This window comes from Phoca vitulina, unplaced genomic scaffold, assembly GCF_004348235.1.
Source record: "Phoca vitulina isolate PV1807 unplaced genomic scaffold, GSC_HSeal_1.0 scaffold12, whole genome shotgun sequence".
NCBI classification, from domain to species: domain Eukaryota; kingdom Metazoa; phylum Chordata; class Mammalia; order Carnivora; family Phocidae; genus Phoca; species Phoca vitulina.
In genome coordinates, this window is record NW_022589715.1 from 31,313,864 (window position 1) to 31,328,931 (window position 15,068).

Genomic DNA, 15,068 nt, shown 5'->3' on the forward strand with positions numbered 1-15,068 from the left:
CCCCCCCCCCCCCCCCCCCCCCCCCCCCCCCCCCCGCCCACCGGCTTGTGCTAGCATGCGTGCTATCTCTCTCTCTCTCACTCGCTCATAAATAAATAAAATCTTTAAAAAAAATACGTAAAGGGTAACTAAGTGTGAGAAACCAGAGAAGGCTTCAAGAGAAGATAATAGTTGAGTATGGTGGTGTTACAATCATGAAAAGATTATCATGTGAAGAATGGTAGAGCGATTTATAGATTCTTATCGTAGGTGACTACTGATTACATTCCAAATTTGTTTCTAGATGTAGTTACAAGTGGAAGTATTAAAAATCAGAGATTACCTGCATTTAGTGCTTAGAGCTTTCCTTTTCTCTTATTCTGCGTTTTTTGTTTTTATTTTCGCTAATTTTTTTTTTTCTGGGTAGACGAACTATTCTTAGGTTACACTGAAACTTTCTTGCTAGGATGCTTCATCATTTCTGTTCTTTAGCTTTTCAATGAAAGATTATTTTTTTGGTGAAATTGTTTGGTTTGGAGGCCATGGGGATTTGCCGTATTTGTTTATGCATCCATGCTTATAAATAAATCCGTAATGTTTTATTACCAATGATTGCACATACCAAGTATCTGCACCGTACTTATGTGGTCATAAATACAAAGTTTGGTTCTTACTGTCGGGAAATCTTAGTAAACTTAGGATGGTTGAAGGAAATGGAGAGTCAAATGGTTTAAAATTGGGATTCACCTGGGGCGCCTGCTTGGCTCAGTCGTTAAGCGTCTGCCTTCGGCTCGGGTCATGATCCCGGGGTCCTGGGATCGAGCCCCGCATTCGGCTCCCTGCTCTGCGGGAGGCCTGCTTCTCTCTCTCCCACTCCCCCTGCTTGTGTTCCCTCTCTCACTGTGTCTCTCTCTGTCAAATAAATAAATAAAATCTTTAAAAAAATAAATAAATAAAAAATAAAATAAAATTGGGACTCACCTATATAGGCAATCCCCTAATTTTACATAATCTCTTTATAGCTAGATTTTCCCTCTTTTCATAAGAATTAGGAGAGGTATAGGAAAAAAAAAATCAGCATATATTCCCAATTCACATTCTTTAAGGCATCAATAAGATGACCTCCCCCCGCCCCCCGGAAAGTGAAATAATTTATAGGAGTCTAGAAATGTTTTTATTTAAGTCTCCATCTCCTCAAGTATTTCTGGCTTCCTGAGATGGCACTTAGGATATCTTCTTGCTGACATGATGGTAAAAAGAATAAATTGAAATAGTAGTGTACTATTGTTGGAATCAATATTTAATTTATATGACATCAAGCAGTGGGCGTTCAACATAAATAGATTTTCCAAATATTTGTAGCTTCCCTCTTTAAAATGTCAAAATGTTTTTAGTTTAGCCATTTTATTTGATAAAATTAATACAAAAGTTAAATAGATTTAATGTTAAATTTAGAATTGTCCTTACTAAACATTTACTATACAGGATTATGTGTTATACAGTATTTCCTATCCTTTAGATATTTTTACTTTTTCAAATATATGATGCTTTTATACAGAAACAACCATACACTTAATGTGAATGGATGTAAATGCAACAGGCCAGTGATGCCTTGCAAACCAAGGCCCTGACTAATTCATTTGGCCATACTCTGTGTGTGTGTGTATGTAAATAAAATATGATTTGTTAGTACTTCCCAATGCAAACATTTTACTCTAGCCATGTCAGTTTCCACAATGTCTTATGATTATTCCATGTCCCTTAACCTTTTTGTATGGTATTGTTTGCTTTCTGTTCAGGGACCTTGAGGAAGTTATTTATCTTTGTGCATTTTCTTAACAGCTTGTTTCTTATGGTCTCAGTGAGTGGTGTAATTGGATGTGTTTCCTTTGCATTAGGAGGACTGTGACAGATATTCAAAGAAGTCTGGGAAATGTAAGTTTTAGCTTTCTGCTAAACTAGAGGGGAGTTAGAGTAGATGAACTTTTTGTCACCGTTCTTAGCCTTATGTCTCTGCTCTTTATTTCTTACTCTTATTGTATTCACCAGAATTCCTTAGGAGGCTTTTTTTTCTTCTTTTTTTAATTGGTTAAAACACATGTGTCTTTGTAAGCCACCTAGTCTTTCAGGGCCTTGCATTTAGACTAGGTGATCTCTAAGTTCCCTTTCAGCCATAAACTTCTGTTTATGTTTATTTATATTTATTCCTTTGTTGCAAAATGTTTATTGAATACCTGCTATTTGATAGATATACTCTGCAGCATAATATTATCTACCCTCCAGTAATAGGATAATACATGTTCTTCAGTATCCAGGTTATGTACTGCTTCATTTGTAAAGTTTTACCTGACACTGTAGCCTATATTATGTTGTTTTGCCCCACAAATTCTTTCAGGACTTACTAAAAAATGTAGACATAGGTTAACTTGTGTTTTCCTTAGTGTTTGGATTGTTTTGATTACTTAATGTAATTGTAGGCACCTTGAAGAATCCTACTTTTTTTATAATCATTTAATATAGTGACAGTCCACATAGTAATAATAATCATAATGATAACTAACATTTATGAACACTAACTTTGAGATGAGCATTGTTTTAAATGCTTTACATATATCCCTTCCATTTAATCTTACAAAATGTTTATGAAATGGGATCTCTTCTCCGTTTTTACAGATGAGGTAAGGCACACAAAGGTTAAGTAAATTTCCTTAAGATTATACTGCTGGTAAGTGAAGAACCCAGGCAGTCAGACTTCAAAAGCCCATTCACTTATCCATTTTGCTATAATGCATAATTACTGTATACTTGTTGAATGAATAGATGTTTTCATCTTTAATATATATTGGTTACAGCTTTGGTATCTATTTCCACTTTGGATAAAAGACTAAGGATATTTCACTTCGGGGAGAATACTTTTCAAACAAGGACAAATAACTTTCTTAGTAAACTAAATATTATGAGTGACTCTTACAGTTAATAGTGAGTATTCAAATTGTGTACTTACACCTTGAGGGATTTTGGATAAGGTGTCTTTTTCAAAGGAAGTTTGAGGCATACATAATACTTATAGATGAATTTTGATTTGGGTTAAATGCTTGATTATTACCTGTTACTTGTTTTCAGTTGAGTGGTGATTTTATGCAATGGCTTCAAGCCACAGTTCTTCACCAGTGCCTCAAGGAAGCAGCAGTGATGTTTTCTTTAAAAAAGAGGTAGACCCAACAAAACACATTCGACCTGTGCAGTCACTGCCAGATGTATGTCCCAAGGAACCCACAGGTAATGCCTTTTTTGTTGTTGTTGTTGTTGAGGATTTTTACTGAGGATTTGTATTATCTTTAAATGAGTAGTCAGTTCCATATACATTTGACCCTTGAACAACATGGGTTTGAACTGCATGGGCCCACTTATATGCAGCTTTTTTTTTTTTTAAATAAATACAGTACTATAAATGTATTTTCTCTTCCTTATGGTTTTCTTAGTAACATTTTCTTTCCTCTAGCTTACTTTCATGTAAGAATGCAGTATATAATATATATAACATACAGAATATGTGTTAATTGAGTTTTTGGAAGGGCTTCTAGTCAATAGTAGGCTATCAGTAACGTTTGGGGAGAGTTTAAATATGTGGATTTTTGACTTCACAGGGAGGGGAGGGTCTGTGTCTCTAACCCTTCCGTTGTTCAAAGGTCAGCTGTATCTGAAAGAGTAAATTTTACAGTGTTAAACTAAAGAGGTAATTTGGAAGTAAGTTGATTAGGAAATTGGAATATAGTTCTTTTCATGCATTTCCATAGAAGAAGTTACTTGCTAAACTGAAAAAAAAAAGTTTTGAAAATGAAACTACTGATTTAAAGCTTTTTAGTTAGACACAGTATAGTAAAGCCTCATTATTTATGAATTCCATGTTTGCAAATTTGCCTACTCCCTAAAACTTATTTGTAACTCCAAAATCAATACTTGTGGTACTTTTGTGGTCATTTGCAGCCATATGCAGAGGAATGAAAAATTTGAATTGCCTGATGCACATGTCCCTAGCTAAGGTTGAACAAGACAACGCTCTGCCTTCTTGTTTTAGCTCTCATGCTCTAAACAAGTGTCCTTTCTGTGGTCTATTTAGTGCCACATTTTTTGCATTTTTGAGATTTTTATTGGTGATATTGCTGTTTAAAATGTCTCCCAAATGTAGTGCTGGAGAGCTTTCTAGTGTTTCTAAGTACAAAAAGACTGCAATGTATGTGTCTTATGAAGAAAATTCATTCAGGTATGAGTTATGAGTTATAGTGGTGTAAGCCATGAGTTCAGTGTTAATGAATGAACAGTATATATTTAATAAGGTGTCTTTAAACAGATACATACACAAAGTAAGATTATGTATTGGTCGGTTGATGAAAATGTTGTGACCAGGGGCTTGAAGGTACCTAACCCTGTATTTCCCCTAGGAACGGTGGTTCAGTATTTGCTAATTGTTACAGTGACTTTATAGAACAAAACTACCATGAATAACAAGAATTGACTATATATTTTTCTTTCCTCTATGGTTGATGCCACAGCAGCATTTCTGTCATCTGTTTATAAGCCAAACAAAGGGTATTAGAACCTGGCATGTCTGCCTTAATACAAGAGAAAAAAGGTATTTGTGAAAAATCTGGAGTATTAAAGGATAGAAGATATATAATAGAAAGGAAGAAGAATTTTGATGTTGAAAAAGGAAAGAGAAATTGTACATTAAGGAAAGGAATTAATGAAAGACTTTCTTTACCATCCACCCCACACTGCAACTATAACTCTCAAATTTTGCATATTCTTTATTTTATTTATGTTTTTCCTTCCCTTGGCAATTGATGCTGAAAGCTGAAGGTTATTAATCAGATTGATTTTCGTTAAAATGTTTATACAGAAAAGTTGTTTCTCCTCTGTATAGAGTAGAAGCTAAGCATTTTTAATTTTCTAGGATGTACTTTCAAATGTAGAACTTAGTCTACAGAGTTCTCTTGTTTACTTTTTGCAGGTGATTCAAATAGTTTATGTGTTGCCCCATCTCTAGTTACAGATCAACATAGATGGACTATATATCATTCCAAAGTAAACCTTCCAGCAGCATTAAATGATCCTAGATTAGCAAAAAGAGAATCTGACTTCTTCACAAAAACATGGGGATTGGACTTTGTGGACACTGAAGTCATACCTTCGTTCTACCTCCCACAGATCAGCAAGGAACATTTTACAGTTTATCAACAGGAAATCTCTCAGGTAATACCTAATCAAAAGGAATAGAAAGATCTTTAGTTTGATTTATTGTAGATTTTTGACCAATAGTCTTTGATGAGGCTATAGTATTCTTTTCTGTCTATATACATTCTACTGTCCTGGGTTGTATTTAATTCATTTCTTAGATATATGTAAATATATTTCTCTTACTGTAGTGATTTTTTGGAATTGCACTTTACTAGTAGTGCTAAGATTCCTCATGAAATCCACCCTACCTACCAAGGAGAAAATTGTTCAGTTAGGCCAATAAAACCCAGATGGTTTGTGAGGTTTAAGAAATGAGCAGAGTAGAACTGTTTCTGTGTCTCTCATTTACCACAGAAAATTTATAGAGCATGCTAGCTTTAGTAGATAGTCTTAATATCTTTAGACATAATATTTTGCTCTAAACTCAGTTCTGAGCAAGAACTGAATGTATTGCTTAGTTTAAGAAGGCTTGTTATTGATTTTTAGTGAGTATTATCAATATAATTTTGGTTACCATTTTGGTCCTTAAAAAACTCATTTTTAAAGGGGATATTAAAATTTTTTTCTTTACTGAGGTGTAATTGACATAATTTCAGGTGTACAACATAATTATTTGATATTTATATATATATTGCAAAATGATCACCATAATAAGGCTAGTTAACATCCATCACCATACATACTTAACAAGAATTTTTTTTTCCTGTGATGAGGATTTTTAAAATCTATTCTCACAACTTTCAAATATTCAATACAGTATTATTAACTATAATGACCATGCTTTATATTACATCTGGAAATTTGTATAGGGGATAATTATTTATGTTTTTATAATATCCCTTTTTATACTTTTTTCATTAGCAAACCTAATTTGCATTTAGCTAACTTTGTTTCACTTGATTACTTTGTTCTTTTATGATTTGGAAATAGGAAATATTATTGGCATTGGTACTATGCAGTATTTGGTTCATTTTTAGTACTACCTAATATTTTTGTACAGAACCTGTAAATATTATTTACTTTTATATAATGTATATTGTTATATGCAGTCTAGAGTTTTTGTATTCTGTTTTCAGTAATCACATCTGTCTGGATGTTTAGGTAAATGAGCTTTAGTATACTTTCTTTTTCTAATCTTATGCCTCATAACCTACAATTTGGCTTTTCCATTTATCCATTTATTGATCAAATATTTATTGAATGCCTTCCATGTGCCAGGCACTGTTCGAAACACTAGGGATACAAGAGAGACCAAAATATACCAATTCCCTCCATTATAAAGCTTATATTTCTAACAAGGGTTATAAGCAATAAACCCTAAAGCAACCACTAAAATAACAATTATAGCTAAAAAGCCAACAGAAGAGATAACATGAAATAAAAAAAAATTCTCAATCTAAACAAAGATAGAAAAAGGATAAAAAAAGGAGCAAAGAATAGATGAGACCAAAAAAAATAAACATCAGGATGATAGACTTAAACCTAACCCTATTAGTACATTAAATGTAAATGTTTAAGCACCCCAATTACAAGTTAGAGATTGTGAGATTGGATGAAGAAGCAAGGCCCAGCTGTATGCTATCTATAAGACATGCACTTTAAATACAGAGACACAAAACACTTAAAAGGATGGAAAAAGATACACCAGGCTGACACCAGTCAAAAGAAAGCTGGAATGACTATATTAGTATCAAAGTAGATTTCAGAGCAAAAACTGTTACTAAAGAAGTTTATTTTATAATGATAAAAGTGTTAAGTTAATCAAGAAGATTAGTATTTCTAAACATTTATGTCTGTAAAAACAGAGCTTCAAAATGCATGAAGCAAAAACTGGGAACTTTATGGAGGGAATAAATGAATTCACAATTATGGTTGGAGATTTCAATACTTGTCTCTCAATAAACAATAGAACAAGCAAATAGAAAACCAGTGAATATATGGTAGACTTAAACAGCACTGTCAGTTAACCCAACTTAACTTGAAAGAACACATTGAAAGAACATTCCACCCAACACAGAAGAATACATTTTTTCCTGAAGTGCTCATGGAACATTTATCAAGCTAGACTACAACCTGGGCCATAAAACAAATGTTTAATACATTTAAAAGGCTTCAAGTCATACAAAGTATATTTTCTGACCACAATAGAATTAAATTAGAAATTATTAACAGCAAAGTGTGTGGGAAATCCGGAAATATTTGGAAACCAAAATTTATACTTCTAAATAAAATGTGGGTCAAGGAGGAAAAGGAGAGGCACCTGGGTGGCTCAGTCGGTTAAGTGTCTGACTCTTAATCTCAGCTCAGGTCTTGATCATGAGTTCAAGCCCCACTTTGAGCTCCAAAAACAAAAAGAAGAAAAGGAAATTAGAACCATTGACCCTTGAACAACGTGGGTTTGAACCACACAGATCTACTTATATGCGGATTTTTTTCAATAAATACAGTTATAGTACTGCAAATGTATTTTCTCTTCCTTATGATTTCCTTAATATTATTTTCTTTTCTCTAGCTTACTTTAAGAATATAGTATGTAATATGTATAATATACAAAATATGTGTTAATTGTTTATTTTACTGTTCAGGCTTCCAGTCCACAGTAGGCCATTAGTAGTTAAGTGTTTGGGGAGTCAAAAGTTATACTTGGATTTTTGATTATGGGGTATTGGTGTCTCCCTAACCCCCACGTTTGAACTAAATGGAAATGTAAACACGACATATTGGGATTTATGGCATGCTGCTCAAGCAGTACTTAGGGAATAATTTATAGCAGTAAATGCATATATTAGAAAAGAAGAATAGTTTCAAATCAGTGACCTCAACTTTCACCTTAAAAAGCTACAAAAAGAACAAATTTAAAACAAAATAAACAGAAGAAAGAAACATCAAAGTCAAAATCAGTGAAATAGAAAATAGAGAAACAGTAGAGAAAAATCAGTGAAACCTAAAAGTGATTCTTTGAGAAGATCAATAAAATGGACAAATTGTTAGCAATACTGATTCAGGAAGAAAAAAGACATAATCACCAATGATAAGAATGAGAGTGATGACATCACTACAGATTCTACAGAAATTAAAAGACTAATAATGAAATATTATGAACAACTTTATGCCAATAAATTCAGCAAGTTAGATGAACTGACGAATTCCTTGAATGACACAAATTACCAAATCTCTCTCAGGAAGAAATAGATAATTTGAATAGCCTTTTAGTTATTAAAGAAATTGATGTTAAACAGCTTACCAAGAAGAAAACTCAGGTCCACATGGCATCACTATTGATTTCTACCAAATATTTAAGGAAAAAACAATAGCATGTCTACACATATTCTTTCAATTGTTGAGGATGTGAAGGACGGGGCCAGTACTAGGATGAGGCCAATGAAGTGCCCAAGGTGTAAAATGTGAAGGGCACCAGGATCTAAGAATAGGTGCTGTCTTAAATATTGTGGCTGCTTGCTTGCCTTACCCCATTGTCAGCCCTGGTGGTGAACTAGAACTCTCATACACTGTTGGTGGGAATTTAAAGTGGTACAACCTTTTTGGAAAACAGTTTAGTGGTTTCTTAAAAAGTTAAAAATACTTAAAATACTTCTGGTTCAGCATGTAGGGAACCTGGAAGCTTCTACTCTTCGAAAGAAAAAATCTGAACAAACAAAATCAACAACTTAGAAACTTTTTGAAGGTCACAGGACAGGGGCACAAACTCACTAAAAGACAACAACCTAATCACAGGTCTGTGGAATGATTCCCCTCCTCCCACATTTTACCACCATATAAATAGGGCACCTGTATAATAATAAGGGAATACAACTGTGAAAAAACTGCATGTCTCAGACTTTATTTAAGAAGTTTGTAAAGACAGCAAAAGAGACAAAAACAAGGACACCAGAGGAAATTTTAGCCTCTAACACCTACAGCTACAGCAAACAATAAATACAGTCTAATGCCTAGCCAGATAAATATAAAACCTCACACTAAATACCTGTTTACCTCAGTTCCTTTTATCCAGTACATCATATCTGGCATGGAACAAGAAAAGGTTCAATAAATACTAAAAACAAGAAGAACCCCCCCCCCCCCCCCACAGTTTAAAGAGAGCAAGTAGTAGAATGAGACTCAGATGGCAACATTTTTGGAATTATCAGACTGGGAATTTAAAATAACTATGGTTAGTATGCTAAGGGCTCCAATGGAAAAGGTAGACAACATGCAAGAATAGATGGGTAATGTAAGCAGAGAGATGGAAACTATAAGAAAGAATCAAAAATAGAAATAGAAGAAATAAACACTAACGAATGAAGAATGCTTTTGATGGATTCATCAATAGACTTGAAATGGCAGAGGAAAGAATCAGTGAGCTTAAGGAAATGTTGGCAGAAACTTATCAAAATGTGTGGGTTAGTGAAAGTATTGCTTAGAGGGAAATTTAATAGCATTGAATGCATATATTAGGAAAGAAAAAAATCTAAAATTAATAATCTAAGTTTTCACCACAGGAGGCCAGAAAAAGAACAAATTAAATCCAAAGTAAGTAGAATGTGAATCATTCTTGTTGTGTTGTGTACCCGAAACTAATGTAACATTGTGTGTCAACCATACTAAACAAAACAAAACAAAAAACAGAAAAAAAGAAATAATAAAAATGAGACCAGAAATCAGTGAAATTGAGATCTTCTTTGAGAAGATCAATAAAATTGGTAACTGTCTAGCAAGGTCAAAAAAGAAGGCTTAAATTACTAATATTAGAAATGAAAGAGGGCACATCACTAATGATCTCATGGACATTAAAAAGATAATAAAAGAATATTACGAACAACTCTATGCCCACAAATTCTGTAACCTAGATGAAATAGATCAATTCCTTGGAAGACATAATCCCAAAACTTACACATGAGAAATAGACAGTCCAAATAAAACTATACATATTAAATTGAATCAATAATAACCTTTCGAAATAGAAAACACTAGGGCCAGATGGGTTCACTGGTGAATTATACCAGCCATTTAGTCAAGAAGTTATACCAGTTCTTTATGATCTTTTTCAGAAAATAGAAGCAAAGGGGATACTTTCTAACTTATTCTTAGGCAGCATTAACCTAATATTGAAATTAGACAAAGACATTATGAAAAAGGAAAACTACAGACTATTATCTCTCATGGACATGGATGCAAAAATCCTTAACAAAATATTAGAAAATCAAACCCAATAATGTATGAAAAGAATTCTGTACCATAACTAAGTGGGATTTATTCCAGTTATGCAAGGCTGATCCAATATTCAAAAAGCAATTTGTGTAATCCATACATTAACAAGATAAAGAAGAAAAAATCATAATGTTCATATCAGTAGATATAGAGAAAACATTTGACAAAACTCAGTACCCATTCATGATAAAAGCTCGCAGCAAACTAGGAATATAGGGAAAGTTCAACTTGATAAAGAACATCTACAAAAACCCTGCAACTATGAGAAGATAGATGCTTTCCCACTAAGATCAGGAACAAGATAAGGATGTCCCTTCTCACCACTCCTTTTGAACATCATACTGGAAACCCTAACTATGCAATGAGACAAGAAAAGAAAATAAAAGGTATATACACTGGGAAGGAAGAAATAAAACTGTCTTTATTCACAGATATCATGATTGTCTATGTAGAAAATCCCAAAGAATCAGAAAAGAAGCTTCTGGAACTAATAAGCAGTTATAACCAGATTGCAGGATACAAGGTTAATATTAGAAAAGTGAATTGCTTTCTTGTATGCTAGTGATGTACAATTAGAATTTGAAGTTAACACAGCACCATCTACATTAGCACCAAAGAAAATAAAATACTTAGGTATAAATCTACCCAAATATGTGCAAGATCTATATGAGGATAACTACAAAACTGATGAAAGGAATTGGTGAAGATCCAAGTAAATGGAGAGAAATTCCATGTATGTAAATAGGAAGATTCAATATTGTCAACATGTCTGTTCTTCCCAGCTTGGTCTATAGATTCAACACAATCCCAGTTAAAATCCAGCAATTTGTTTTGTAGATACCAAGAAACTGATTCCAGAGTTTATATAGGAAGGGAAAAGAGAATAGCCAACAAAGTATTGAAGAACAAAGTTGCAGGACTGACAACTAATTGACTTTAAGACTTACTGTGAGGTTATAGTACTATAGACAGTGTGGTATTGGTGAAAGAATAGACAACATATAGATCAAAGCAACAAAATAGCTCAGAAATAGACCCACACAAATATAGTCAACTGATTTTTGACAAAGGTACAAAAGTAACTCAGTAGTCTTTTGAGTAAATGGTACAGGAACAACTAGACATATACCTGCCCCCCCCCCAAAAAAAAAGGGAAGAAAAAAGAATCTAGATACAGACTACCCATACCTTTCACAGAAATTAGCACAAAATGAATTGTAGCTCTAAATGTAAAATGCAAAATTGTAAAACTAGAAGATCACATAGGAGAAAATACATGACTTTGAGTTTGGTGATAATTTTTTAGATAATGGCATCAAAGGCACAATCCATGAAACAAAAAATTGAGAAGTTGGACTTGGTTAAAATTAAAAACTTCTCTGTGAAAGACACTAATAAAAGAATGTATACAGGCTAGACACTGTATGATAAAGGATTGGTATCCAAAATATACAAATAACTCTTAAAACTCAACAGTAAGAACAGCACAACTAAAAAATGGGAAAAGGACTTGAGTGGACATTTTTCCAAAGAAGATGTAAAAATGACCAGTAAGTATATGGAATGATAGTCAACATCACTAAGAGTTTTAAGTGGTAAGTTTAAAGGCATATATGTTATATGTATTTGCCATAATAAAAAAATGCGCAAAAGACATGAACAGGCATCTCATGAAGGAAGACATTCAGCTGGCAAATAAGCATAGGAAAAGATGCTTAACATTATACGTCATTAGGGAATTGCAAATTAAAACAACAATGAGATGTTGTTATGTATCTATCAGAATTACAAACATTCAGAACACTGACGGCACCAAATGCTGGCAAGAATGTGGACTGATAGGAACTCTTATTCATTGTGGGTATGACTGCAAAATGGTACAGCCATGTTGGAAGACAATCCTGTAGTTCCTGCCACAGTTGCTATTAGAACTCTGAACACTACTAGCTCAGTGTTTTTTCCTTTCCATACTCCATTTTCCCTGTGTGTCCTATTTATGGTATCTCTGAAAAGATAAAATTGTTGTTAGTGACCATCTAATCTGAAATCAGTGTAGGGTTTTTTCTTTCTTTCTTTCTTGACTCAGTATCAACTAATAACCTGTCTTAGGTATATAGGTTTTCACATTTTCTTGTTTTAAAAAACTATTTTCAATTGATTTCTGTTCTATAAATAAGGATTTTTTATTTGCATTCCCACTTCATGCTAAAATTATGGAGATTTTACTATAATTATGTAAAATGGGATGAGTATAAGCATATAGATGTTCATAGAGCTTGTATTGGTTTATTAAACATACTTATTTGTGTTTAAATTCAAGAGGCTAGTGATTTCACATTAAAAATTGTAGAACTAATTTGGTATATTCTTTTGTGAAACATTTTGATGATTTGAATATTCATATTGCTACATAGCATTGATTTTGTTATTTGTCTTTTTATAGAGAGAGAAGATACATGAGAGGTGCAAGAATATTTGTCCTCCTAAAGATACCTTTGACAGGACTCTCTTATATACTCATGGTATGACTATGTGCTATTTGTAGACAATGTGGAGATTAAATATGTGATATTTGTAGCATAGCATAAATATCAACAAACAAAATCTTAATTTTGGGACTTTGATGGCTGTTCTACCTATAATTTTTATTTTTAGTGAAATTTTTATAGACTATGATCATAATCTTTTCCAAAAGCTTTTAAGAGAAAAACCGTGGGTCTCATTGTAGTGTTATCCTTCATTTCAACAAATATTTATTTAACATCTGGGTGCTTGGTATTTTGCTTCTTGTTTAAAAATAGATGAGTAACAAAGAGCACTTGTCATCAAGAAGCTGATAGTCTCCTGAGTACGGTTACATAAATAAACCAACAGTTGAAGCCCTGTATATCAAGCAGTAAGTTCAGCGTGGCAAGATGGTATAGAGCTCCTAATTTGTTAAGCCTTAGAAAACTTCTAGAGTTGATGATTGCCTGTGTTCTAAACTAGCTGCTGAGAAAGATTTATGTGGGGAAAAGGCCTTCCAGGAAGAAGGAACAGTGTATGCAAAGCAATAGAGTCAAAATTAAAAAAAAAAAGAGAACAGAGCATGTTCAAAGAACTGCAAGAGTTCAGTATGTTGGCTCTACTGGGAGTAAGAAGTGAGGCTGAAGAAGTAGGCAGGGGAGTCAGATCCTGAAGAGCCTTGTATGCCATGCTAAGGAATTTTTCTTTTCTAAAAGCTGTACAGAGCCACAGAATATTTTTAACCAGACATCAGATTTATGATTATACATTTCACTGTGAAAACAGTTGTGGGAAACAAATTTAAGGATGTTGATAAACTGGAGGCAAAGAGACGGTTGGAGGCCATTGCAGTAATACAAGTGAGAAATCATGTGGCCCCAATAGCAGTTATAATGAAGATGGAGAGGAATTTAGGCATTTGAGAGATACATTAGAGATCGAAGCACAGGTTTTGGTGGCCAGTCAGTTGGTGGTAATGATCAGTTTACACACTGAGAAGTTTCTGTGGATTTCACAATTTAGGATCTCTTACGGAGGGCATTCAGACTTGAAGTGGTGGTTACAGAAAACACAATCCTATATATTAAAGAGTGAGTACAAGAGAAAGAAATGGAGACTACCACTGTGAATATGACTTGAGGATTTGAGATACAGGGTTTTGAGAGAGCAGAGTGTAAGGATGTTTTTGCATGGTCAACACTAGATGAGGCAGGAGACGCATTTGCATAACCTGAGAATGAGTGCTTCCTTAAGTTTTGTACTGGAGGGCTTCCCTTGCCTCAGCCTAGTCCAGGCCCTGGGTTTTGTCTTTATCTTTTTTTTTTTTTTTTGGTTTGTTTTAATGGAAGAGAACTGAGCATGTATACACACAGAGAGGAACTATTAGAAGGGAAGAGGCTGAAGATATGGAAAGAGGCAGAGGCAGGGTATTTGATGAAGCACGCTCACAGAAGAGGCAGGAAGGCATGGAGTCCAACCCAGGAAGGTTAGTTTTGGAAAGGACCTGAGATCTAGTTGGTGAGTATATTTTATGGAATAAAATGAAAACAAGTGTAAAAAAATCATATTTTCTCTTTTCCTTTTTTTAATAGATAAATCCAGGACAGATCTGGAGCAAGTACCTAAGGTAACAAAGCTTAATAAATGAGAATACTGCTTCTTAATATCTTTAATTTTTAATAATCTTTAGTATCTTTAGTTTTGCCTTATAAGAAGCTTTCATTTGACTTTCTTACACTTTAACCACTTTGCCTGTTCTGGGACTTTGTGCATCACTTTTCTTCTTTGTTTTGTCATCATCAATTTCTTCTTCATTACTGAAATCTACAAATATGTTTAAGTCTCTCCATTCTTTTTTTTTTTAAAGATTTTGTTTATTTGACAGAGAGAGAAACAGCGAGAGAGGGAACACAAGCAGGGAGAGTGGGAGAGGGAGAAGCAGGCTTCCCGCTGAGCAGGGAGCCTGATGCGGGGCTTGATCCCAGGACCCTGGGATCATGACCTGAGCTGAAGGCAGATGCTTAACGACTGAGCCACCCAGGCGCCCCAAGTCTCTCCATTCTGAGAAAGAATTTTATTGATGTTACTACCCCTTCAAATTATTCAGAGACATGTCCTTTATATGAAAAATTTTAGAG

General features: G+C 33.9%; 1 protein-coding gene across 6 annotated transcripts in view; it reads left to right on the top strand.

The window, feature by feature from the left end:
- The window catches only part of VPS54 (VPS54 subunit of GARP complex), a 91,284-nt gene that overhangs the window by 18,068 nt on the left and 58,148 nt on the right, over window positions 1-15,068 (top strand). For 3 of the 6 annotated variants that reach the window (XR_004300298.1, XM_032410860.1, XM_032410861.1), the window contains exons 1-4: window positions 933-3,258; window positions 4,991-5,232; window positions 12,869-12,947; window positions 14,523-14,557. Coding sequence is in view for 5 of the 6 variants with exons in the window: in XM_032410860.1 (XP_032266751.1) it covers window positions 3,123-3,258; window positions 4,991-5,232; window positions 12,869-12,947; window positions 14,523-14,557 (492 nt within the window). In the remaining variant the exon portion in view is untranslated. Of the gene's footprint in view, window positions 1-932; window positions 3,259-4,990; window positions 5,233-12,868; window positions 12,948-14,522; window positions 14,558-15,068 lie in introns of those variants that run through there. The other 3 variants (XM_032410857.1, XM_032410859.1, XM_032410858.1) reach the window with 3 other exon arrangements.